This window comes from Balaenoptera borealis, assembly GCF_965194805.1.
Source record: "Balaenoptera borealis genome assembly, chromosome: 20".
In the NCBI taxonomy this organism is placed as follows: Eukaryota; Metazoa; Chordata; class Mammalia; order Artiodactyla; family Balaenopteridae; genus Balaenoptera; species Balaenoptera borealis.
Genome location: NC_138879.1, coordinates 5,767,469 through 5,793,722, shown reverse-complemented (window position 1 = coordinate 5,793,722; position 26,254 = coordinate 5,767,469). Strand labels below are relative to the sequence as shown.

The 26,254-nt window shown below is 52.3% G+C and overlaps 1 protein-coding gene and 2 long non-coding RNA genes across 4 annotated transcripts in view; 2 read left to right on the top strand and 1 right to left on the bottom strand.

The window, feature by feature from the left end:
- SDK2 (sidekick cell adhesion molecule 2) overlaps positions 1-9,256 on the top strand; it is a 266,979-nt gene extending 257,723 nt beyond the window's left edge. For both annotated transcript variants that reach the window (XM_082371682.1, XM_082371681.1), the window contains one exon: positions 5,079-9,256. In XM_082371682.1, coding sequence (XP_082227808.1) covers positions 5,079-5,432 — 354 coding nt within the window. In that variant the 3' untranslated portion in view covers positions 5,433-9,256. The remainder of the gene's footprint in view (positions 1-5,078) is intronic.
- A 771-nt stretch (positions 9,257-10,027) lies between these two features.
- LOC309618472 lies at positions 10,028-17,267 on the top strand. Its single transcript, XR_014238504.1, has 2 exons — positions 10,028-15,297; positions 16,022-17,267. It is a non-coding gene; the product is annotated as an uncharacterized lncRNA (long non-coding RNA).
- A 3,076-nt stretch (positions 17,268-20,343) lies between these two features.
- Positions 20,344-22,974, bottom strand: LOC309618011. The gene is made up of 3 exons (XR_014238242.1): positions 22,586-22,974; positions 22,354-22,555; positions 20,344-22,030 (listed from the first exon to the last, which is right to left on the bottom strand). It is a non-coding gene; the product is annotated as an uncharacterized lncRNA (long non-coding RNA).
- Positions 22,975-26,254: the final 3,280 nt, after the last annotated feature.

The window sequence follows — 26,254 nt, the reverse complement described above, 5'->3', positions numbered from 1 at the left end:
AGGCAGGGGGACCCACAAAGGCTGAGGCTTGTTTGATGGAACTTCTAAGAAGAAAGTATGGCCACTGTCCTACTTCATTTCAAAGTCAGAGCCCAGATTGGGTAGAAGAATCACATAGTTAGCACACAAGTAAATCTCCATGGGAAAGGAATTCCAAGCCAATGGCAAGTCTCTTCTAATCGATACTCAGTTCTTTGTGATGTCTGGGCAGCCCCTTTAAGCTCATTGTAATGAAATTGAACCTATGAGAAAAAGGAAATATATAGGCCATATTAGATTTTATACACTGTTTATTGAGCACCCAATCAGAAAAGTGAACATTTTCGAAGGCCTTACTAGGAGCCAGGAGTGGCTCTAAGGATTGTTCGAGAATGGCACCACTTAACCCACGAACCCTCTGGGAGGCCTGGTGGTGTTAGTGGCCACACACAGGTTGGGCCCTGCGTGACACCGGGCAGGGGTAAGGAGCCCAGAGCCCCGGAGAAAAATGTGCCTCAAGGAGGCATCTCCCAGCCCCACCCCACCTCTAACCCCCGGGAGGCTGCAGCCCCTGCAGGAGGGGCCTCGGCTGGTTCAATCGTGAGAACATCCAAGGTGACAGACTCCCATCCAGGCTTCAGGCTAGACTCCGCGCAGGGAGCCCTGGACCACAGGCGGGGGAGGGGCTCCAGCTCCCAGTCTCCCGAGGAGCCGCACAGGGTGACCTGCCATCTGGGGCAACACGTTCCTGCCAGAATTCTTGAGATTCAACAAGATAAGGGCACCCCGCCCCGCCCTGGGCTCTTGACACCGGTCCCCAAGCCCGGGACAGCACCCGCCCTGTCGCCTGCTGAGTCTGATACAACCGTCCCTCCTTCTAGAAAGGAGCAGAAAAGCTAAAGGCTTTCCATTGCTCCCTCTCTTTTGTCTCCGTCCTTTCTCTGGGGTCCTCCCTCCCGCTGGTCCCCACCCTGCTCACTCCCATCGCCAGGCCCGGCGTCTGCGCTCCACCACCCCCTCCCCAGACCTTGGTGATTGCTGATGGAGTGGCTTTGAGTTGCTGTTAAGAGGCCGGGGAGCTGAAGCAGTCACCTGATTGCCTGGCAGCCTGGAGGGACTGCCCGTGAAAGGCCCTCTTTGTGCTGGGCCGGTTACTGGGAAGCTGCATTCAATTACCGAGGGCCGGGCGAGAGTTGAAAGCCGGAATGGGAGCCCCTGGTCCCCTCTCGCTTTCTTTCTTCTCTTCTCACCCCACCCCCATCCAGAAAAGAAACAGATGTTCTGGGAGGTGGAGGCGGAGAGGAGCACGTGCAGAGACCCCATCCTTTGGCACTGGAGAGCTGGGGGAGGGGCAGGCCAGACTGTAGCCCACGCCCCTCCCGCAGCGCGGCCTCCCAGCTCCTCCTCCTCTGGCTTTCCCATCCCCATCGGGATTGCTGCCCCACGGAGTGTCTGGCGCACAGTAGGTGCTCAACAGAGGGTAGGAGATGATTTGGATGAATGGGCTTTGGTCTGGGCCCCCAGGAGGGCCAAGGAGGCCCATTCCCTACCTACTAGTCATCCTTGGGGGTCGGGGTTTTGTGGGGAAGCAGGAACCATACATTCTTTTCCTTTCCCAGCTGAGCACTGAGTCAGCCTCCCCCATCCCGTGGCCCCCTTCTGATCCCTCCTCTGGGGGCTTCGAGGCCCCATCTCTCCCAGACCCCCCCCCTCACTTTCTCCCTAATAATACCTTTACACTATTCTCTCATACATTAGCTCACTTCATCCTGTGAACTGCAGGATCTACCCATTTTACAGACAAGGATACTGAGGCTGAGAGAGGCTAAGTGATGGGTCCAAGCGTACCTACCTGGGAAGGGACAGAGTCAGGACTTCACTGTGCCCCCCCCCCTCTCACCCCAGAGACTCCTTCACTCCGGGCCCACGGTGATTTGGGGATTTCTCCTCAAGACTGGGGCCTGGGGCTGGCCGAAGTTCTAGAACCTCTAGGAATGATTCCGGCCAGTTGGTAGGTGCCCTCCCAGAGAGACCTAACCTGTAGGGAAAACTGTGGGGTGCCCCTCTCACCCCCCATACTCTCAGACCCTCACTGCTCCTGGACCGGAGGGACCCCAGCCTCCTCCTCCACAGCTCGCTCAGACTTTTCCTGCCCCTGGGCCAGCCTCCCCACAGCCCCAGGCATCAGGTGCCCACCCCTCCGCCCCTCCCCTGGGCTCCTGGCCTATGAAGCCCTCCAGTCTGTGAAGCCCCTTTGTTCCCTCCTGGGCCGGCAGCTGGGCTGTAGGCAAAGAAAGGGCTTGTATTGTGCCGCTCTGCGTCACGGGGAAGAACGGTGAGGGACTTTCCATTGTCTTGGGCAACCGGCTCTGCCTGCCAAGACGATCGCAGCCTGGGGGTGTCTGCTGGGGGCGGTGGGGACTGTGGAAGGGCGGGGAGGAGGAGGGGAGGGGCCAGGGAACATAAATTAGCAGATCAACCAGGGAGCAATTACTCCCCATGGGAGGGTAGAGGGGCTCTCCTTCCTGTCTCGTGACCTTCAGGCAGGAGTATGGGAGTTCAGAGCATGCGTGGGCTTTGGAAAATCAGGCAGATCTGCGTTCAAGTCCAACTCATCATTTCCTTGGGCAAAACCCGCACCCTCTCATCAGCACTCAAGTAGTGTAGTAGCTACAGTGCAGAGGTGTGAAATTTAAATATGAGAATGCAAGTCAGCGTTTCCTGCTGTCTGGCAAAGAGGCTGCTCCAGAGTTAGTATCATTTTAGTTCTTCGCATTGCACCTATTTCTCTTGAAGGTTTAGATGCCATAAAGAACTTTGAGTTCCTGAAAACAAGTGCACCTTACCTTTCCCACAGCTCAGACCTTTTGGGCAAGGTCAACTCCCCGTTTTCTTTACCTGTGAAGCAAAACACAGATGATCATCCCAGACTCCTTTGTATTGGGCTCACGGGGTGCGGGGTTTTTCCAACGTATATTTTACTAAATAAAATTAACTTACTGCCTCCAAGCATGTATTCTCTGGGCAGAGATGAGGCAACCCGAGCGTGGCCTTCTGAACCATATTCATTGAGAGTGTACTCTTCACTAAAATCAGTGCATGTCTTCCAGAGAGTTCTCAGGGCCTTCCCATCTGTTGTCTTATTAGTTCTCAAAACATCGCTGGGAGCTTGGGATGGGGGAAGGGGTGCACGGTATTTTTAGCTCCACAGTTCGGAGCCCAACGCTACTTTACTTTACAACCCAGACCGAGTCCTGTGCTGATTTCCCCAAAAGGCAGATAGAGCACCTGCCAAGGACACCAAGGTATCACCGTGTTAAGGACAATTTAATTCTTTTCTGTTTCTGCCCGAAAGCCTCAGGGCGGTCATCGTGTGAAAATTCAGAACTTTTGTTGATCTTTTTCTCTTGCTTCTTTTATAACTGAGTGTTGCTTTTATTTTGGATCACACGCAGGTGAGCATCGACACTTTGTTCAGCGCCAGGAGCCCCTAAAGGTCTTCTTTTTTTTCTTTAATTTTCTAATTTTTATTTTTTGGCTGCGTTGGGTCTTTGTTGCTGCACGCGGGCTTTCTCTGGTTGCGGCGAGCGGGGGCTACTCTTCGTTGTGGTGCGCGGGCTTCTCATTGCGGTGGCTTCTCTTGTTGCAGAGCATGGGCTCTGGGCGCGCGGGCTTCAGTAGTTGTGGCACGTGGGCTCAGTAGTTGTGGCTCGCAGGCTCTAGAGCGCAGGCTCAGTAGTTGTGGTTCACGGGCTTAGTTGCTCCGCGGCATGTGGGATCTTCCCAGGCCAGGGCTCGAACCCTTGTCCCCTGCATTGGCAGGCGGATTCTTAACCACTGCGTCACCAGGGAAGCCCCCCTAAAGGTCTTCTAATATGGTCCCAGCTTTGTCCCCAGTCACACAGTAAGTCAGAGGCTGGATTAGGATTAGAACTCAGTATATCACGAGTGAACCTCTGTTTTAAAATGTAGGTTTGTTATTATTCGGGTATGATGAGGCCAGCAGATCAGGAGATGGCCGCCCATGAAAAGATAGTTTGTTATTCACAGTTCCCAAGAATTGGGGACCCACCAGGCCAGGGGGGACCACACAGGGACACACCAGGGTCGGTCAGGAGTCAGAAGGGACAGGAGGTAAACAGGAAGACGCGGGCAGGAGCCTTTATTGTGGTTCCCACAGGAACAGCGAGGCAGGGCAAGCAGGCTTAGCCTAGTCTGAATAATTGCAGGGGGCCCTAGGGGGTGGGGGCTGCCCCTAGTTGTCTGGTACCTGCCCCTGGGGTGATTAGGGACAGGGAAGAATGGGTCCGAGTCAGTGTGTAAGAGCCCATTAGAGGAGGTGGTGTAGGCGTGGACTCTGGGTGTGAAAGGCTGCTTACTCTCTCCAGGAACTGGCTCGTCCTGGGAGGGGCAGTCGCCCCAGGGTCAGCAAAGGCCCCAGATATCAAAGCATCAGAAATACAGAAAGTGAAAAGACATGATGCATTCAACCTCGAAAACATGACACTAAATGAAAGAAGCCAGACACAGAAGCCACATGTGGTGTGATTCCGTTTTTATGCAATATCCAGAATGGATCAATCCATGGAGACAGGAAGTGGACAGGTGGTTGCCAGGGGTAGGGGTCGGGGGGAGGTTGGGGAGGAAGCAGTGAGGAGCGACTGCTTCGTGGGTACCAGGTTTTCCCCTGGGGTGTTGATGAAGATGTTTTGGAATGAAAAGACGTGACGGTCGCACAATGCCGCGAATGTACCGAATGCCAGTGAATCGTACGGCTTGACGGTGGTAAACCTTATGTTACGTGAATTTCACTTCGATTTTTCATAAGAGGTTAGAACTCAGGTCTCTGGTTCCCATGGAGGGTCCTCAGGCTCTGTGCCAGCCCTGGGGTAGAGGCTTCATACACATCATGAGCTCTGAAGGCGCCTAGGAAGGTGGGCGTTATACCCCCTTGGCAGAGAGGGGGCTGAGAGGCCCACAGCCCCGGGCTCGGAAGTAGCTGAGCAGAGATTCAGATCACAGTGTTCTGTGCCTGTCAGCCCTGGTCTTGCTGACCTGTCCCCGGCGGCCACTGACACCCCGATTCTCTGCCCTCCCAGGGAAGCGACAGCGAGTACGAGGTCGACCCGAGCCCCCAGAAGGCCCACTCTTTTGTCAACCACTACATCAGTGACCCCACCTATTACAACTCCTGGAGGCGGCAGCAGAAGGGGATCTCGCGGGCCCAGGCCTACAGCTACACGGAGAGCGACCCGGGCGAGCCAGACCACACTGCCCTGTCCAACGGCAGCAGCGCCCAGCAGGGCAGCCTCTTTCGGCCCAAGGCCAGTCGGACCCCAACGCCCCAAAACCCCCCGAACCCCCCGAGTCAGCAGAGCACCCTCTACCGTCCCCCCAGCAGCCTCGCCCCTGGCTCCCGGGCTCCTATAGCAGGATTTTCATCATTTGTTTGATGTCATCCTCGTTGTTGGAAGAGGAAAGAGAAAGAAAACACAGCACCAAACTCCCCTTCCGCCCCTCCTCGCACCGCCTGCCAGAAAACAGAAACACCAAGAAACCAAGTCAACTTTTCACCTCCTGAGTTTATTTTTCCAGAGATTCCAGGGCCAGCAAAGCCGGTGTTGAGAAGGATGGAGAAAAACCACGAGAGGACATGTGTGGCTTCGAGATTGTGGGGTTTGCTGCTCCTTCGGGGGGGCTGAGCAGAGTAGGGGGGCTGGCTGCGGTGAACACGAGTGGGTTGGGCCCCTGGAGGGAGAGGGAGGGAGGGAGGGAGGGAAGGCAAAGACCGGAGGGCTGTAAGGCGGGCGTGGCTGGTGGGGGTGAAGAACCTTCTGGACGTCCAGCCGGCTGCTCCCTTCCGGCATGTGCTGGAGCCCTGGGCCCGCTGCTGGCCGGTGCTGCGCCGGGATGGGCATCCCTGGGGGCAAAGCTCCCCTCCCCCCTGCACCCACACTCCCACCCCACCCTGTACAGCCCTGCCCCTCACCCTCCACTACCCCCTCCCTTGTTCAATGTCCCCACCAAGCATTTGGTTTATTTAGAAAAACGAAACCAGCTGAAGGATGAGAATTTGCCTAGCTAGCTCCTTGCTCCTAACAGACGTTCCTGTTGTGAACCCAAGGAAGAGGGCCCCTAGGGGCTGGGGAGAGGTCCCCCTGCCACTGAACCCAGCCATCCCTTTCCTTGAATTCACTTTCCTGAGCACAGACTAGGAGAGATGAACTGGGGGAGCAGAGATGGGGGCACTGGCCGGGCATCACTGGGAAAACTGGGCATAAGGCAGGAAGTCAGGACCGGAAGGAGGAAGCTTGGACTTTTCCCTTTCTTCCAATTCAGGTACCACCTGACCCCCTTCTTAAAGGGAGAGGGAAAAGGGAGTTACAGAGACAAGGAAATTCAGCTTCTGTGGGGCTGAGGGGCTAAACGGGGGTGAGGCATCACCATGGCAGACACGCCCCTCTCCCTGGATAGACACCTTCACACACACACACACACACACACACACACACACACGCATGCACTGGCAAGGAAAAGGGTCCAGAGATCCTCTCCAAGAGAAATCCCTTTGGGTCCTCCTAGTCAGCAGGACACTCACTTTCAGATCTGTGTCCCTCGTTCTCAACCCATAGCCCTCTGTGGCTAAGACCCCCGCCTCCTAAGTCCAGGAGCCCAGAGGGGCGGGCCAAGTCTCTGGTCCCGAGGCTGGATCTCCCAGCACCCGATTTACAAAGTCAAAGACCATCCCAACCCCCATTAATGTCTTCCAGACTCGGCTCAGCCTGCCAGAGCTCAGAGCGAGGAGGGGCCCCATCCAAACTGAGCACAAGCTTCCAAGATGCACAGCCAGGCTGGCCGGGAGGAGCAGGTCAGATGGGACCAAGGGACGATTATAGCTGTTGGGAGACAGAGCTTTAAAAAGCTACTTCTGGTGGCCTGCATCTTCCCATCAACTCACACCTTCCGGATGCAGGAGTTTAAGGAGGAGCCTTTCCAGCTAAGTCCCTGGGTGCGCCCCACCGGCCCTGCAAAGCGGCCCATCCCCCCAGGGTCGGGGATGGACCGCTGCCTCTGGGAGAGGGCATGGCCCGGCTGGGGCACGTTTAGTGCATCTTGGGGCCCCTTAGTGGGGCAGGGCTCCCTGGAGGTGCCAAGCATGGGCACCGCTGCCCTGCCTGGGAGGACGTGACGCCCCGTTTTGAGGGGTGAGGAGAACAGCGGAGGGTTTGGGAAGCAAGCCAAGGACGGAGTGGGCCTATACCCTTCCCCACCGCCCCGAATCAGGTTCCTGGGCTGGAAGCTGGGCCAGGGGCCTGAGGAAAGGGCACACCCAGCTCTGGGCTCCTCCCCAGGCGCTGGGACCCCCCAGAAACGTGATGGGGAGAAGTTGGAAGATGGCTCCGTAGACGGGCTGACCCGGCTCCGAGGTCCAAACAGCAGCTTCTCCACTAAGGGGGTCTAGAAAGGGAAGCACAGTCTTTCCCCCAAAGGAGGACACAGGCCTGAGGTTCTGCCCCTGTACACATCTGGCGTGTCCCTCGGGGAACATGCACAGCTGCGGGGCATGTGATGACCTGCTGCTTTCTCTGTGCTTCTCTCTCTCCCCCCACCCCTCAACAGTCTCAACCTTTTCTCTATCTGCTGTGTGTTGAACCATTTAAAGCCCTTCCCGGTTCTTGTTGCGAAGGCCAGGGAGGGATGTGGGAGGAGGAAGCAGGGGTCAGTAGAAACGCTCTGTACGCGTGTATATATTTCACGAGGCCAAATTCCCTTTGCGTTCCGTGAATCACCTTGTGCATTAAGATGCTTGCCCTCCCCTCCCCACGTGCTCCTTCACACCCATGCTGACACACACACGCACCTGGGCTCGTGCACACACACGCAGATACACACAGAATGCACAGCGTCCGTGTGTCCGCAGCCCCCTCGGAGGGCTGACATCGTCTCCTGTGCGGGGCACAGGCAGCCTAAGTCACTCGCACACGTGGGGCGGGCTGGGTTCTGTTGTCTGAAAGGGCAGAGCTCTTAGAGGAGCTGGGAAGGCGGGCCGGGCAGAGGTGAAAGTCCCAGCCTCAGTCCATCCCCACCCACCTGAAACGGAGCCTCCACTGCCCCAGCCACATCTGGAAGCCCAGGTCCCCAGCTGTGGACCTCTGGATTTCTAAGAGGACATCTCTTTGCCCTTGTTTACATACCTGCTGGGGCAGCGGAGGCTCCCGACCCCCATCCAGACACCTGGCTGCTTTGGAAAGGTGCGTGGGCACTGCCCACGGGTCACAGGGAGCCTCCCTGACCTTTGGTTTCTTGAGCCAGTGATGCCAGGACCCGTGTTTGTGTGACACCACCTGAAGCGGGTTCACGTCGGGACACTCGCTCCCTGGCTCCTTTGGCTTTGCCTCTCTGTGCCCTCGGGAAATCTGGTGTTGGACCCCGCAGCTCACACTTGGCACACCAGGGCTGCCTTTGCCCTCCTGGCCACACCCTCCTGTGTTCACTTCAGCTCCACACCCAGACTGCCAAGCTGAACCAAAAAGCTGCTCCGGGTTCCAGAAGCACCTTCCTCCCAGGGCTCCAGGGAGTTTGCAAACACAGGCTGCCTCTCCTCCAATCACCCCACCTGACACTGCCGTGATTCAGAGAAAACAGGGGTGCTGCCGGCTGCCCCGCCCTGCGCACGCTGGCCGGAGGCCTTCTGTCTCTGTCCACACCTCCCTGGGCAGAGCTTTTAAAGGTGCCAGAGCCTCCCCATAGCCCACTCTGGGCAGGGGCTTCCCTCACCTTCCCGTGGTGCACATCTGAAGGTGCCCACACTCGGTGAGGGGCTGGAGGGGGAGGGGGGACCATCTGAACAACAGCCGCCTGCCCCTGAGTGCCTCTGTGTGGTCCTGGGCAGCGGCAACCCTGACCACCACCTGAGCACAGGTGCCCTCTTGGGACCACCCCCCTTCTCTTTGTTTCTGTAAGAATAACCAAAAGCATTTAAATGTGTTACCTTCTTTTACGCATACAGACTCCAAAAACAAAAACCAACACAAATCTTTATTTTTTTGATTTAAAAGATACAATGAAAAATTATGGGGAGAGTATTCATTATGGCAGGTGTCTATCTGTAAGAAAATATATATATATATATATCTATATGTCATATAGCTTGTTAGCAGGTTTATTTTTTGAATGAAAGGTGACAAAAAAATTGATTTGAAATATATACCACGAGAAGTCCCATGTCCCGTCAAACTGGTCAGTATTTTATAAATAAACTTTTTTTTTTTTTGGAGTCCTGAAGCGACGTTCATTCTTCTTCTCCCTGGAGGATAAATGGGGATCCCCAGCCCCACATTGCTCTCAAGTAATCTGGTCCCCAAACACCCCTTTTTAGCCTTTCTGTGGTGTTGCAGAGTCAGGGGTTTAAGTTTTTCTGCTTTCTTAATTCATAGGTGAGTGATCATCTGTGCCTTCAAGTGAAATTCACTGTTTTATTTATTTTACACTTTTAAGAGAAGAGCTTCTCAGATTACTTCTCAGATTAACTTCTCAGATTCTCAGTTAGAGGCAAAATGGTAATGATTAATAATAATAGTAATAACAATAGCTAACGCTTGTATGGCATTCACCCTGTGCCAGGCACTGTTCTAATCACTTTACATTGATTAACTCATGGCATGCTTGTGCCCACCCCCTAAGAGGGAAGCTGGATCAGGGAGAATGTAAGTGGCTTGCCCCTGAGAATTAGAAAAGCCAGGATTTGTCCTAAAGCAGTCTGGCTCTAGAGACAAATGCTGACTCTCCGATGTGTGAAGGCAAGTTTCTTGCCCGTTTTCACTTTAATTTCGACAAAGCCAGCACCTCAGGCCCTAGTGACCTTGATGTAATAAGAACCACCCTGGCGTTTGGTGGATCTAACATAGTTAATCCACCCAGATTTAGAATTAGGTCTGGAATCGCTGAATTTCTGAGTACACTGGCGTTAGAATAGACCACGCTTACCTCCCATAAATTAAGTCAGATGGATTCAGATAGCAGAGAGAGAGTGAAGGAGAAGTAATAGTACATGTAAAGCCACTCAGTTTTACACAGTACACTTATTTTATATAGTCTACATTGTTTAATGCATATTAGACATTTATTCATAGGGAGGCCGTTCAACTAATCAAAACAATTAAAGCAGGGAATTTAAAATACCTATTATGTATGCACCTTCTCCACTTTATTTTTACTTAAAACTCACAAATGTAAATTCATCCACCAATCTGTTCATGTTGGGTACAGCATTTTTCCTTTTTTTTTGAGAATGGGCTCAATGTGTAGAGTTCTGGTGTTTCTTACACATCTATAATATATCATCAGTGAACTCCAGTTTCTATCTCTTTAAAGTAAAGCAAAAATATACAGAAATTTTGAAGTGGAGACTTCCAGTTTCTGGCATGTGAGGAGCTTGGAAGGTGCCAGCCCGTCCTAACAACGGGTGGAAAACTAAGCAAATGGAAAAATCAACACCTCTTCTTAGATCCATAAGAGAAGTCACAGGACCAACTGCTGCCCCTAAAATTAGGTGAATACAGAGAATCTCCACTTACCAGAGTAGAAATGATGGGTTGATATAAGAGCAGAATCCTAGATTTTATTACTCTTTCCCTAATATTTTACTGTTCTTGTCCCTGACTAATTCAGCACTCTTTTATTTTTGCAACTTTGCTTTATCAAAGTACTCCTTTCCCAAAGCATTCGATGTAGTTTTCAAAGAAATAACTGTCTTCATTCTGCCCGCTTATCCTATCCACTTACATCATATTTCATTAAATTACATAATTACTATAAAAAGCATGACTGGCATAAACAAGTTTGGGAACAGTGATGAGTGACTCTCTGTAAACATACAACTCAATTTGGTAGGAGCAGGAGAGTGTGGGCATCACAGAAGGCAGGACATTAGCCTTCAGTTTCCAGGGTATGATGGGTTTCTTCATGTTTTGCAGAGAGAATCAATTAATATGGCTAATATTTGTTAAGTGGAGGTCAGATAAGAGACCTTCTGTATGTATTACAGTACAAACCCTGCACAATGTACTTTATGACTAGTTTTCAAGGTGGTTAAGGGATTTTCAAGGGCAATTTTGACCACCCATAATCTTTACATTATACACAATATGGAACCCAAGCCCCACATTAGCTGTGATTCCACACAACTGATTTGAGGATGTTTGGTTAAAGGGTAGTAAGGGGAAGACATTCCGGAACTGGAGTCAGAAGTGTGGGTTTGGTTCTAGAATGGTCACTTGCACACTGAGACTTGAAATGCCTCTTTTTTTTTTTTTTTCTTTTTGAAATATAGTTGATTTACCATGTTGTGTTAGTTTCAGGTGTACAGCAAAGTGATTCAGTTATACATACATATATGTCTTTTTTTTTTTTTTCAGATTCTTTTCCCTTACAGCGTATTACAAAATATTGAGTACAGTTCCCTGTGCTATACAGTACGTCCTTGTTGGTTATCTATTGTATATATAGTGGTGTGTGTCTGCTAATCCCAAACTCCTAATCCCTCCCTCACTGCCCCCTTGAAGTGCCTCTTAGTTTTCTCAGGGGAAACGAGTCATCTACCACCAACCAGACTGACGGGAAGATCCAAGGAAATAATGAGATTTGAAGGAAAGGCTTGGACCATCAGAAGCGTGTCTTCCTGGTGGTAGAAGTGTGTTTGTTCTAGACCAGGGAGAAGCCTCATGGTATTCTGGAATTCCAGTCTTCTTTCTCATCATTTCTAATCCCAGACTGGCCCCTCCCTAACTGTGGCCAGTGGGCATGGACCTTGGCTGTTTCCAGCAACAATACCAGTCAAATACACTAGGGGGAAGAAAAAAAAAAAGACAATACCTTTCACCAAAACAATGAGGAAGGTAAATCTGCTGAGAAGGAAGGGGGAGGGGAAAGGAAGGTGCTTTCCAAAGCCAAGGAGACATCTGGTGATATAATGTACTGGCTTGGATTATACATAATGTTCCTTCTCTCTACTGAGCAAAGGTAACCTCACCCGGAAAACATCAAAGAGACCTCTCAGATTTCTTCTCTTAGAAATCCCCGAGTTACCAACCAGGAAAAGCACTTTTGACTGGCAAGGCTAACCAAAAAGAGCTTGGGGTTGGCAGACCTGGGTTCCCACAAATTCCAGCTTGAGCTTGAACTTGAGTTCAACCTCCACCAGCCTCGCCTACCGCATCTGTGGAATGGGTGCAACTTCTACCTTTTCCAACCACAGACTCATGTAACGAATGAAGCGTAGGGAAATAACCTCTTAGACGGAGGTGACATCCTGACCATCCCTTTTCCAGTTTCTCTGTCCTGCACGTGGAAGGGCAGGTCCAGAACTATGAGAGCTGCTTTTTTTCAGTTTCCCAATCTTGATGGCAAAGCACTTTGGCAATGAGGCTTGGCTGGAGTCTGCAGATGGAGAAAGCAACCAATGTTTTTCTTTCTGTTATCCTAGTTTCTGGCAGGGAGGAATCACTTAAATCAGCTGGCTCTGGAGGTTACAGGCATGGAGGAGGTCGTGTTAGGCTGCAGTGTAAGAAGCGGGGATGGGTCAGGGGCAGGCCTCAGGAGTCAGCTCCCGCTTGGTCAGCCCGTTGGCTCCATCAGACTCAAGAAGGGCTGACCACCTGCCCCAAAGCTCCCAGCACAGACCACACCCACCCTTCTCAAATGCTGGCCCTGAGAGGCCCCAAGGAAATCCAGGAGGCCTTACCACTTCCCACTGGGGCCATTTGGGTTGTCTAAAGCCAATTGCTCAGCAGCTAAGCAGTACCCTGGGAATGGAAATAACTAAATAGTGTTTGATTCACTTTCCTCCCAAAGTTGACCGTCCCAGGCAACCAAGCCCTTCGGGTTGGGGCTTATTCCTACTTAGCCAGAGCTTCAGCCAGGGCCCAGGTTACCCCGGAGGACACAGGACGTCAAAGCCCAAAGAATATCACCCATTGCTCCAGAGGGTCTGAAGGCAGGGACACCCTCGGCCGTGACCTCTCTGGACTCTGCCCTGGAGGCTAGTGCGTGGACGTGGGACCAATCTAGTACCGACCTGACTCCGAACTGAACAGAAGGTCTCCTTCTCGTGGCAGCTGGGCGTGGGGGGCTGCTGCAGGACAGCGGGGGGTGCTGGGCTGGCTGCACCTCCCCTCTGTTCCAACTGCCTGCAGCCTCCTAGTCTTGGAGGGTTTGGAATCTGCTCAGCGGCGCCTTGTGGGACCCAGATAAAGTAGCCGATGAATAGGGCCACCGCAGGTCCTGCTCTGCACCTATTTTCCTGCTGTAATTGTCTGTGGCGCTGCCTTTCACTTTGCTCTATAAATGATCTGGTCCTCCTACTGATGCTTGGTACTTGACAATGGAGGCAGCCTGCTGGCTCAGCTAGAAGCGCCTCCTACAGGTGGGCCCAGGGACGGCCATGTTGAAGGTCTGGGAGGACCCAAGGACCATCTCCTGGACACAAATATGATTTGAGTGGTATGGAGGGGCCAGCAAGTCGGGTTTCATCCAGCGCTGGATCTTCTGCTCAGTTCGGCCTCAGCCAGGAGGGGATGCTGTGACCCCAGGTTCAGAGGGAATCTCATCCCCCTTATAGCTTTCTCAGATGCTTCGTCCTGCCACTTGAGGGTCTGTGCTGTCCCCAGGCCAGTTCTCCCTACCGAGGGCTCCGGGACACAGGCATGAATGTCTGGGGACACAGCCTTGCCCAGACTTTTCTGATGGAGGGGGTCTTGTTAATAGACTTGCTTAGGAGAACAAGAGATAGATCCTCCTTCTACAGAATCTCCCCACACCCATCTCCACACCCGCTCCCCAAGACTGACCAATTGTTTGTGACATCTGGTAGAAATCTGGGGGAAATCCAGGCTGGTGCTAGGCCATCTTCAGGAATCTTATTGGTCAGCATAATTGATATGGCAGAAAACACAGGCCTTGGATGTAGCAAAGCTGGGATCAACTTAGGGTTGACAGATAAAACACAAACCAAGTTTTGCATGGGACGTATTTATCCTAAAACGTTATGTGTCGTTATCTGACATTCAAATCTAACCGGGCATCCTCTATTTTTTATTTGTTAAATCAGCCACCTGGCGCAAATCCTCACTATATACCAAGTGTGGGCATTCCTCCTCCAGAAAAGGGGGATGCTGAAAATTGCACCGTATCCCTCACCAAAAGCGTGTGGGTGTTAGCAGGGAGATTACCCGTGAGCATAATTTGTAAGCCATACAACACGCTACACACGTAAGGGATTATTGCTGTTGTTTGCGGATAAAATGACATTTATGCGGAATCATCGACGAGCTCCTGGCTTCAAGCACAATTCTGGTTCAGTCAGTCCCGACTTCCACTCCTTTACCATCTTCTACCCTGCCTCAGGACTCTTCCCAGCTGGAAATGTCAGTAGGAAACTTCTGCATCTTAGAAATTTGGGGGATTTTGCAGGGGAGACTTAAACTGCCTTTCTAGAGCCGTGTATCAGACATGCTGGAAGGCAACAGAGCAATCAGATTCGGATCATTAGAGGAGAGTTTCATAAAAAGACCACTCACCACGTCGTGCTAAGGTTTGGGGGAGCTAGAAGGGGCACTGCTGGACCCAGGGTTAGGGACAGCTGGGTACCACTACCACCCTAAGCCTGCCGTGGCAGACAGTGAAGGAAGTTACTAGAACCTGCAGACAGAGAAGGCGGGATGGAGACAGATATCACACAGGGGCAGCTTGGCTGGAGAACCAGCCTCTCCCCACTGGCTCTCCTTCTGTCTTCCACCTTCCTGCTGGGGTTCCTTGTGGTCCAAACTCAGCGGGAAGTCAGGGGCACTGGGACACCATCCATCCAGGCCAGGCTCCCCTGGGGGACAGCGCAGGGTGGGTCCTCAGCACCTGTGCCTGCTGATGGTGACAACCCCTTGGAAAGTCCCACTCTGACACTCAAGCAGAGGAGAGATGCTCCCCTTCCTCCCTTTTCTCAATGTTGATCAGGAGTGGAATTAGACCCAAGAGGCTTTCAGGAAGGTTTCACCAGGATAGGTGGGATTTTCTGGTAGGTTAGAGAATGTAAAAAGGTCTTTGACTTTTACGGCCTGTAACCTCCCGAGCCAGCTGGAGCCGCAGGACAAAATGACACCAGCTGATCTTTGTCGACTAGAGCCCCGCCCACCACTGTGCTGAAGGCGTTTTCTGCAGCCTTGCCTCCCTCACAGCAGGCTTACCAGGAATGCAGGAATTTCACCACTTCCCCGTTTAGCAGATAAGGACACCTAGACGCGGAGAGGCGAGGGACCTGCCTGCTGGGTGAGTGCCAGAGCCAGGATCCCACCCCAGGCCCCCCTGGCTCCACTGTGCCCCCTCTTTAACCACCAAGCGGCCTCTCCCCTGGTTCAGACGCTGCTGGGTCTGGAGGAGGAGACCTGGGCCCTTGGAGAGACCTCCATCCTCCGGGTGGCCACAGGCCAGGCAGGAAACATTGTTTCAGGATAACCGGTAACAATGTCCTCAGGGCTGGGCAAAGGTTTTTCCATTCAGGGCCAGATAGTAAATGTTTCAGGCTTTTTCGGGGCCACGAGGCCTCCCTCCTAGCGAGGGAGCAGCCAGAGACAGTCCCTAAATGAATGTGCCTGGCTGTGTTCCAATCAAGATTTATTTACGAACACTGAAGATAGAATTTTCTATCGTTTTCACACGTAACGAAATATCATTCTGGTTTTAATTTTTGCTGAATCATTAAAAAATGTGAACATTCTTCTTAGTTCCCTGGGCCACACAAAACAACCCGAGGTGATGATTCCTGGTCTAGTCGATACTTTCTGGAAATTTACAGGGTTGTGGTGTGACCCCAGATGAGGTAGTCGAGGGTGCTGTAGTGGGTTGAATGGCGTCCCCCCCAAAATTCACGTCCACCTGGAATTGCAGAATATGACCTTATTTGGAAGTAGGGTCTTTGCAGGTGTAATTAGTTGAGAGGCGGTCATACCAGATTAGGGTGGGCTGTAAATCCAATGATTGGTGTCTCTATAAGGAGAGGAAAGGACACAGGAGACACACAGAAGGCCACGTGAAGACGGAGGCAGAGATTGGAGGGATGCAGCCACAAGCCAAGGATGCCAAGTATTGCCAGAGTCGCCAGAAACTGGAAGAGGCAAGGAAGGATTCTTCCCTAGAGCCTTTCAGAGGGAGTGTGGCCCTGCTGACACCTGGATTTTGGACTTCTAGCCTCCAGGACTGTTAGAGAATTAAACCACCCAATTTACGGTCAGTTGTTATGGCAGCCCTAGGGAACGGATGTGCAACATTTATCTCTGGGAGTTTCGGTTCAGTGGACTCACAGAGGCTGGCAGGGGCCCAGGACCAGGCACCTCCAGGACCTCGGGCCTCCTTTCCGCTCCTTCCCCAGCAGTCTTAGATTTCTGTAGAAAAGCACCAGCCAGCCCTGAATTACATTGGCAATTATGGGATGCTTGTTTTCCTGTTTCTCCCAACCTCCTCCCCTTCTCAAATTGTTTCCACCTCTAAGAGCCAAACAACAGTCGTTCCCTGAGGTCAGGATAAACCCTCACCGGCCACCAACCTGCAGAATATTAATCACAGATGCTGGTGACCGGAACTCTGGGGGCCTCTCTCCCTTCTGTGCTGTCACCGGGTAAGCACAGGGGGTCAGGAGAGCGGCTGGGGAGCAGAGGGAGGGCAGGGGGCTCATACATGGGTGGGGGCAGGACCCACCTGTCTTCTCGACCTGCCATGGTGTCTGGTCGGTGGAGAGACTGGGCAGGCTTCTATCCTGGTACCTGGGACCACACACCCTCTGAAGGCAAAGATCCACATTCCCCCACTTCTACTAGGACCTGACCACAGAGCAACCCTGGAGGACACCCAAATGCAATCAAGGACACACATAAATAAGAGCTCACACTTAGCCAGACACTTTCCTAACTTTTTTGCATCAATGAACTCATTCAGTCTTACAAAGGCAGGCATGGAAACACAGAGAGGCCCAAGTAACTTGCCCCAGGTGACAGGGCCACTGTCTTCAGTGACATCCCCAACGCCCGGGGACTGTCCAAGCTCAAACACTGTGTGTCCCAGCTTAAAGGGAGCTCGGCAGTCCTCAGGGTAAAGGGGCCTACCCACACCCTGTGGGAGACCCCAGCTGGAGCCCCTTACTTGACTCCTGGTCCTGGACTGCTTCTGTTCTACTGTCTCTTCTGGGGAGAAAGTCATTGCTCAAGTTCAAGGCTCTTGGGATGACATTGAAATATGAGCGGCAACCTTGGCATTGTTTACTTTAGTGGCATGTGTTGTAAAGGGACTTGGCCCATAGCAAGGAAGATCCAGGAAGGCTCTAGAAGATGTGGATGGCTGGGCATAGTGGGAAGGCAGGGAAACCTCCTCAGAAGGAGCCCCCATGTCATTTCTTGGAAGGAGACCCGTGCGGGGGCGGGGGGCAGGCGGAGGCGGTGGGCTGCTGCGGCCCCGCGAGGGTGGCTGTGACCCCGTCTGTTCGCGTCACCCTGCCCTCTGTAATCAGCCAGCTGCCTGTGCTTGTCTGGCCTCGTGCTCCTGCCTGGACCAGTCCTGCAGACACGGGGGCCATGAATCAGAGGCCGGCTCCTTTCTGTTGCCCTTGGGATGGGGGTGGCGTTGCTCCAGTCACGACACCAGGATTTCACCCCAGGGGGAGTTCTGCCCCCAGGAAGCTACCTCTGCATGGCCTGGACGCCCCGGGAGTGGGCAGCAAGGACATACAGGAGAGCGGCAGGCGGAGTGGGAGGGAAATCGCAGCCGCGCACAGTGATTAGATGTCAACTGACACTGGGCCTGGGAAGAGGGAGGCTCAGGAAGTGGGTCAACTACGGAACCCGACAGCCTCCTACAAGGGGCAGCTCTCACTGCTGCCGGGGGGAATGAGAGCCCCGTGTCGTCAGGTTCTTCTTATTCTTCACGAGCCAGAAATCCACATTTGGGGACTTCCCTGGCGGTCCAGTGGTTAAGACTCTGCACTTCCACTGCAGGGGTTGCGGGTTCGATCCCTGGTCGGGGAACTGAGATCCCGCAAGCCATGTGGCACGGCACCCCCCAAAAAAATCCACATTTTATGTGACTCCCCCTTCTGCTTAGATATTAGCAACTAAAAAATATATATACATGTTTTTTTCTTTAAGCATTGTTGTGGCCGATTGTAAGCATTGTTGTGGCCGATTGTATCTTCCAAAAATGATTACAACAGTATCTCCCATCTCATGTGCTCTTCTTATAATGTAACTTGGACACTCCTCCATGGAAAGGTGGAGTTGATGTTCCCTCCCTTGCATCTGGTGGGAGGGGCTTGTGACTACAGCAGAAGTGATGCTATGTGACTTTCAAGGCTAGATCACGTTACAGGTTGAATCATTCCTCCCCCCACCCACCTGCAAAAGAAGTCCAAGTCCTAACTCTCAACACCTGTGAACATGACCTTATTTGAAAATGGGGTCTTTACAGATAATCGAGTTAACGTGAGGTCATTAGGGTGGGCTCTAATCAAATGTGATTGGTGTCCTTATAAGAGGGGGGAATTTGGACACAGAGACAAACACGCACAGAGGGAAGAAAATGTGAAGACACAAGTAGAATGCCACGTGAAGACGAGTTTAGAGAGATGAGGCTACAATCCTAGGACTGCCTGAGGCTACCAGAAGCTAGGGGAGAGCATGGAAACTATTCTCCCTAGAAACCTCAGAAGGAACCAACCCTGCTGACACTTTGATTTGGGCTTCTGGCCTCCAGAACTGTGGGGCAGTAAATTCCTGCTGTTTCAGCCTCCCCAGTTTGTGGTACTTTGTTACGGCAGCCCTAGGAAACTAATATGGTCATAAATGGTCATAGAGTTTCCACCTGGTTCTCTTGAGATGCTTGAGCTTGGTACTCAGCTGCCATCTTGTGAGGAAGCCCAAACCATCCCGTGTGCAGGGGGTACACTTAGGTGTCCCGACTGACAGCCCAGCTGGGATCCCAGATGACAGCCAGCATTAACCACCAGACAGGTGAGTGAAGATGGTCCAGGTGATTCCAGCCCCCAGCCCTTGAGTCAGCACCCGTCTTCAAGTCTTCCCAGCTGAAACCCCTTACTTCATGGAGCAAAAACAAGCCATTCTTTCTGCGCTCTCTCCAAATTCCTGAGACCCGTGGAATCCAGAAGCATAGTAAAATGGTAGTTTGGGGAGGAGTTTTGCAGTAAACGTGACTGGAATGACTGCGTGTGCCAAAGAGAACGTATCTTTAGGCTGCACGCCACCCACAAGCCAGCAGTTTGCCTTCGGATAAGACCAGCAAGGCTGCCTGTGGACTCTGCAAGGCTAAAAAGCTGCCCCACCTGGAGCCGTGCTTTTTCCACCCCTCTGGGGAAGGGGGAGACAATGGTGAAATGAAAAGAGGGGCAGGAGGGAGGAGGAGATGAGATAGGGTGCTAGGACTGGATCATCCAGGTGGGGATGGTGTGTGGACGCAAGAGGTCATCCTCAACTAGTAAAGATCCCATTTTAAGAGCCCAAGTTCCAAGAGATGCTCTTTGCCAGGAAATGTAGATAAGGGAGCTCTGTAAAGAACCTGTACCCCACTGGTGTAGGATCTCCTGGGGGCTTTTTTGGAGAGCAAATGAGCTAATACATGCAAAACTCTTAAAAGAGCGCCTGGTATCTTACGGAAACTATGTACTGAGGGTTTACTATTGCTAGGATTAGTGTTGGGGTTTTCAGACAGTGCCGTGAAGCCTCAAGGTCTCCCAGAAATGCCCCCAAGAACTGCATTAAAAGAGGTAAAGCAGGTGGGCTTCTGGGATCCTCTCTCCACTTCAACCACAACAGAACCACCTGATCTGTTTTATATAATATCTTGTACAGTTTCCTTTAGAGGGTGGAGGGAAGGACTCCCCTGCTTACAAAAATAAAATGCTTGAAAAACCACCCACTTAGTAGAACAAGAACTGCCCCGGGCTTAGAAGAGCTCACGTCTTGTCCCAGGTTCTGCTAGTAGCTGGCTGTGTGACCTTGGACAAGTCACTTCACCTCTCTGGATTTTACATTCTGTTCTATAAAGTGAGTGGCCTAGGTGATTGCTAGCATTAGCCCAAATATTTGCTCAAAAAAAGGGGGAAAACATTCTCTTCTGCAAATTTCCATGTAATTAATTTCTTATAGATTCCATTTCAAGAACTATAAGCCTTCTCACCCCAAGCTTCTCTCCCAATAAACTTCATGTGGCCTTTTTTTTTAATATAAATTTATTTTATTATTTATTTTTTATTTTTGGCTGTGTTGAGTCTTCGTTGCTGGTTACGGCGAGCGGGGGCCACTCTTTGTTGCGGTGCGCGGGCTTCTCACTGCGGTGGCTTCTTTTGTTGAGAGCACGGGCTCTAGGCATGTGGGCTTCAATAGTTGTGGCATGCTGGCTCAGTAGTTGTGGCTCACGGGCTCTAGAGCGCAGGCTCAGTAGTTGTGGCGCGTGGGCTTAGTTACACCACGGCATGTGGGATCTTCCTGGGCCAGGGCTCGAACCCGTGTCCCTTGCATTGGAAGGCGGATTCTTAACCACTGCGCCACCAGGGAAGCCCCCAGGTGGCCTTGAACAAGAAAAGTTTTTCTTTGCTGGAGTACTCCCTGGATGGCACTCAGCTGGGATTTTGCTTGCTACTCAGAAATCTGCTGCACTGGGCCTGGGGCAGTCTGCTGCCGGAAACTCACTCCTCATTGCCCGCTTACCTGACACATCTTTTGCCTTCAGCCGCAGCTGCTTTCTGGGGAGCAACTGGCTTGTGGAAGGGACAGAGGGCTTGGAGAGGGGACACAGCTAGCGTCCCGCGGCATCAAGCCATCAAGCTGGGAAGTGTAAATTAGCCTTGCCATCTGGCTAGGAGGCGTTATTGTTATGACTCAACGGCATCACAGGAGCAGAGGAAGGACATACACACAGACACACGCACACACACACACACGCGCGCCAAGACCATACTTAGGAAACTGAAAACTCTGGAGAAGAGAAAACAAACTCTGTAGCCACCATGATGAGCTTTGACAGTTACACCCAGCCTACAAACCTGTTTCTCTGCACCTCTTCCTTATTCTCCCCCACAACGAGAAGAGATACAGAGATGTCAGACCCTTCTCCACTCTCACCTCTTCTTTGCAGCCATTGGCTCAAGGCATAATGCCTTTGCCTTGAACGTGGGCAGCAGACTCAGGAGGGTAAGATAGATGTCCCTTAAAGCTCCTTTCTTGCGGAAGAGCCTCCCTTTGTGTGCCCAGGGGGCTAGGGAAGTGTAGCGAGACGCCAGGGTCAGACAGAAGTGCATAAGCAACAGATGTTCCACCCAAAGGTCTAGGATTTGGGGGGCTCAGTGCAAAGGAAGGGAAGGAGGTGGGAGCACCCCAACGAAACACACACAGACACCAGAACCTGCGGATTTAAGGAGGCTGTTCCTTTAAGCGCTTGGAACATCTGGGCAGATGTGTCAAATCACACTGGGACAGAGGAGGCTGAGTGACGCCTGCCTTCAGCTCCTCCTCACCCCTGTGCTCTGCACTGGGCCCCAGGAACAGATTTAATTGAGGTCTCCGGCGTGAATGTGGGCTGGGGGAGTGTGGTGACAGGGCAGAGGGTCATATTATCCTAACTGCCTTGAAGCAGGGTGTGTCAGTTCTCCTTGAAACAATGTGGAACCTTCTCGGGCAGATGGGAGTCGGCTTGGTAAGATGGTGCCCAGTCTCCCCTAGCGACTGTCCCTTGCCCGCCATGGCTCTATGGTAACAAGATCATTCATGCTTCAGCTAGAATCTGTTTCCTTTCCTGCTGTCTCGTGGTTTTGTGGCTGGAGCTGTAGGCTCCAGAGCCCCACTGCTTAGGGTTTCCCATGTCTTAGCTGTGCAATCTTGGGCAAGTTGTTTAGCCTTTCCTGTGTTTAATCTGAATAATGGCACTCATGCATGATAGCAACGAGGATTGCGATGTAGAATTCCTAACCTACCGTAAAGTCTCAACACATGGCAGCAACCCTTGCCTTTTTTTTTTCTTAAGAAATTCACGTTCTTTTATTTATTTATTTATTTATTTTTGGCTGTGTTGGGTCTTCGTTTCTGTGCGAGGGCTTTCTCTAGTTGCGGCAAGCGGGGGCCACTCTTCATCGCGGTGCGCGGGCCTCTCACTCTCGCGGCCTCTCTTGTTGCGGAGCACAGGCTCCAGACGCGCAGGCTCAGTAGTTGTGGCACACGGGCCTAGTTGCTCCGCGGCATGTGGGATCTTCCTGGACCAGGGCTCGAACCCGTGTCCCCTGCATTGGCAGGCGGATTCTCAACCACTGCGCCACCAGGGAAGCCCCCTTGCCTTTTCTAAGTGCTTCTGATTTAGGCTGCATTTGCCTCCGAGCCGGTCTCTTGGGGAGAAGACAAGCCTTTTCTGGGCACAAACAGATGCTCTTTCCTTCCTCCAGTCCCTTTTCTGTCCATCTCTCTGGAGGCCCAGGAGGGCGTCTGGCTGTCAGGGGCTGCCCTGCAGCAGAGCTGGGGCTCTGCCCACCTCTGCCCACCTCTGCCCACCTCTGCCCACCTCTGCCCACCTCTCCCCAGAGACAATAACAGAAAGCACGGCCATCTGTGGGAGCCCTCCCCTCCTCCTCAGCCCCAGAGCCCGACAGACACCTTTATCAGAAGCCCAGGACGGCCTCTTGCAGATAATGTGGTTCATCTTTCTCTGTTAGCTCAATTCTGGGAAACACGAGCGGGGACGGGCCCACTCTGTGCCCAAGGAGGGACGCTCAGGAATAAATTTGTTCTAGAAGGTCTAACTTGGCCCTTAATTTTGAGACTGGCCAGTGTCCATGTGAGGGGCCCTCGGTGTGGTCCGAGCTCTACGCCGACCTTTGACCTGAGTTATCCACCAACCTCACACCACGTGGTCCCCATTTACAGATGAGAAAACTGAGCCCCAGGAGCTCAAGTGACTTTTCTCAGGTCAGAGAGTGACAGTGGGATTGTCACACCCAGGGCCTGTGGTCCTGATCCAGAGGCAAGGGGAGGCCTCGGCGGGGGGAGGCGGGGGGGGATTGGGGGGGTCGGCGGGGGGCAAGGCTAGGCTATCTTGCTTGTCCCAGGGGTCACTGGTGGGTGAAGCTCTGGGCCTCAGGACTCTGGGGACCACATGGAACATTCCTTCCAGCGTCCCTGTTTCCCAAACTTACTATCTTTAGCTGACGTCTATGCTAAGGCTCTGAGGAGCCCAGGGCTCTGGCTGTATCTTTCTTGTCCATTCTTTTCTCCCTGCTGGATAAACAAGACATTTAGTGTCACCGCCCACCTTTCTGGAAACGTCCCAGCTCAGTGGTCAGGGCAGCGTGCTGATTACGTGATGATGCACAGTGACAGACAGGCCTCCTAAGTGGGGCATGGGGCGGGGAGGGGGCTATGTCATCTGTTCTTTCCCTGGTAGGGGGACGGAGGGGCCACAGTCCCCAGAAACCTGAAGTTTGGCTCAGCAATGATAATGGTAACTGTGGTTCCCTTCCATCGGACTAGACGGTTCACGGAGCAAGGCCACGTGCTTATTTCCTTCCACGCTCCTGATCACTTCCTGTGGTCTGGGTTGTTACCGCCTTACAGATGTGACTCAGACGGCCTCCTGCAAGGTCACGCAATCCAGAGGTTCTGACTCCACGTCTGGACATCTGGACTCATTTCAGCAAACTCCATGGCCTCTGTGCTCTGCCACCATCCCTTGACCCACCCCCTCGTCACCTTCTCCCCGCTCAGCTCAACCCTCCTGCCACCTCCTGTCCCCAGAGAGTCCCCAGCCTAGTGAACAGTGTCTCTCCCTCCGGGCCAGGGGTCTTCTGAAACCCAGTGTCTCCCTCACCCTCTGAGTCCTCAGGAGCTGCCATCTCAGGAGGATAAATGAGACCCAGCGAGCTCACTGGGGGGTTACTAAACACGGCTCAGTTCCGACCCGCACTGGGGATTCAGACACCAATCAGACACCATCCTTGTTTTATTCTCTAGGCGCACTGGCTGCCCCAGAGCCCTGACGTGTTCGTTCCTCTCAGGGTGGGTGAGGGGGTGGGTTCACCGTGCCTGGAGCCAGGGGCAACAGAGCCCCCAGAGGTGGCCTTTGCAGCACATAGTGGAGGGCCTCGCCCTGAGCCCCACGCCCTCTGCCAGTGGCCTGGTATCCTGGAGATTTTCCCAGGTTGCACTGCAGAGGTTGCCCAGGCCCCCAGGAAAGGGCCCCAGGTGATTCCCAAGAACAGGGAACCAAGGAATGAAAGAGCCTCTGCCCAGAACAGTGGGAGTGAAGGGCCCAGGGAGGGGGCAGGGCCTCAGGTCACCGAGGGTCCACCCCAAACTGTGCTGACATCGGGGCCCTGGTGACACCCTGAGGTGTCCATCCAAGACCTTCTCATCTAACCTCGGGAGAAGGAAATTCAGGGGGTGGGGTACTCAGAATATCTGATATGGGAAGTCATAGAGCATTTGTGTGAGAAGGAGCCTTCCAGAAAGTGACAGGACCTGCCCCGCGTCATGCTTTATGGCAAACACCAGACCAGAGTGAGTGAGGTCTTCCAATTCCTCTATAAGGGAACAGGATTAACCAACATAACTGACCCTGCTAGGGTTGGGGCCAAATTATGCCAAGCAAACTGCTCAGAACCCTAGCGTTCTAGTGTTCACAAAGGCTGGGATGTGTGTGTTTGGGGTGGGTGGACGGCTGTGGGAAGGCAGGCCCGGGCAGCTGCGAGGATCACGCACGCCCAAGTCCCATGGGCAGGTCCCAGCAGCTAGAACAGGCAGAGACACACGTCCCGGCCTAAAGGCTTATAGGTCAAGTTCCACCAAAGGTGCAGTTAAGACCTCAAATCCTTCTCCAAAGTCAGGGGCTTGGAACTTGCCAGAAATTTCAAGGTAGGTATTCAAGCTTCAAGTTTTCCATTTTGTTAGTTTCCTCTGATTATCTGTAGGCAGCTCTAGTCTGAAAGCTCGAAGCAGAACTTAGCCTCAGCAAAGGCCGCTCGAATTTCACAGAACTGGGATTCCAACCATGAGAAAATTAGCACTTTGTTTTTATTTCATTTTTTTAATTGAAGTATAGTTGATTTACAATGTTGTGTTAGTTTCAGGTGTATAGCAAAGTGTTTCAGATATATATATATATATTTTTTTTTTTTCAGATTCTTTTCCCATATAGGTTATTACAAATATTGAGTATAGTTCCCTGTGCTATATAGTAGGTCCTTGTTATCTATTTTATATATAGTAGTGTGTATATGTTACTCCCAAATTCCTAATTTATCCTTCCCGGCACTTTCTTTCAATCAAGCCTCCCTGCCAGTGTGCTAGCAATGCAGTGGTGACCAGTCTCTAGAAGCATCTACTGAGCTCCTTCCCGGAGCAGCCTGTAACCACTGAGGGCATCCTGAGGGCAGGGATTGGACTTAATTCACCTTTATCCCCAAAGGCAAACTTCAATGAATGTTCAATGTTTGTGGAAGGAGCCTCAGATGCAAAGCACTGAATTCGAATAAGGAGTGAAGAATTACAAAGTCTTTGTCCTGGAGGTATGCTAAATTGATAATCTAATTGGGAAGGGCAAACCCCAGACACCTGTTAAAGGAGAACCAATTACTAACAGCTACACCTAAAGACAAAATAATTGGTTAACAATGGAGGGAAAGAGAAGGGGTGGGGGGAGGTGCCTCAGAGAAGCAGGAAAGTTTTGGGGGACAGATAAGACTTCAGCTTTGATTTCAGGTGGAAGGGACCTCAGACACCAGCAATGGGGGAGGGTTTCCTGGGAGCCCTGTCCGGGAAGGTACCAGCCCAAAGGGACCCACTGAGGGGTCCCATTGAAGGTCAGTGGGAGGGAGTCTGGTGGCCTCTGCCACCCGGATCCCCTTCTCTTAAAATAAAAACCCAGGTGAGGGAGCTGCTAACAGCTAGGGAGCTTTCACTTTGTGTTGTGTACTCTCCTGGGCCACTTTATTAGTAACGATCATTTACCAATGGAAGTTATTCCTCTAAAAAGATTCTCATAGGATTCAGGCCGCGGGTCTCAGGAGTGCATCGTCCTTGAGGTTCACTTGGAGCGGAACTCAGTTTGGGAGGCTATTCAGGAGGCAAGGGACACAGACGTGGGAAAGCAGGAGAATCAAAGACAGGTCACCCGGCCCAAACCCTTCTTACACCCACTCCGGGCCTGGTCTCGGGGCCCGGCTCCTCCCCCATCTCGTTTCCAGTTA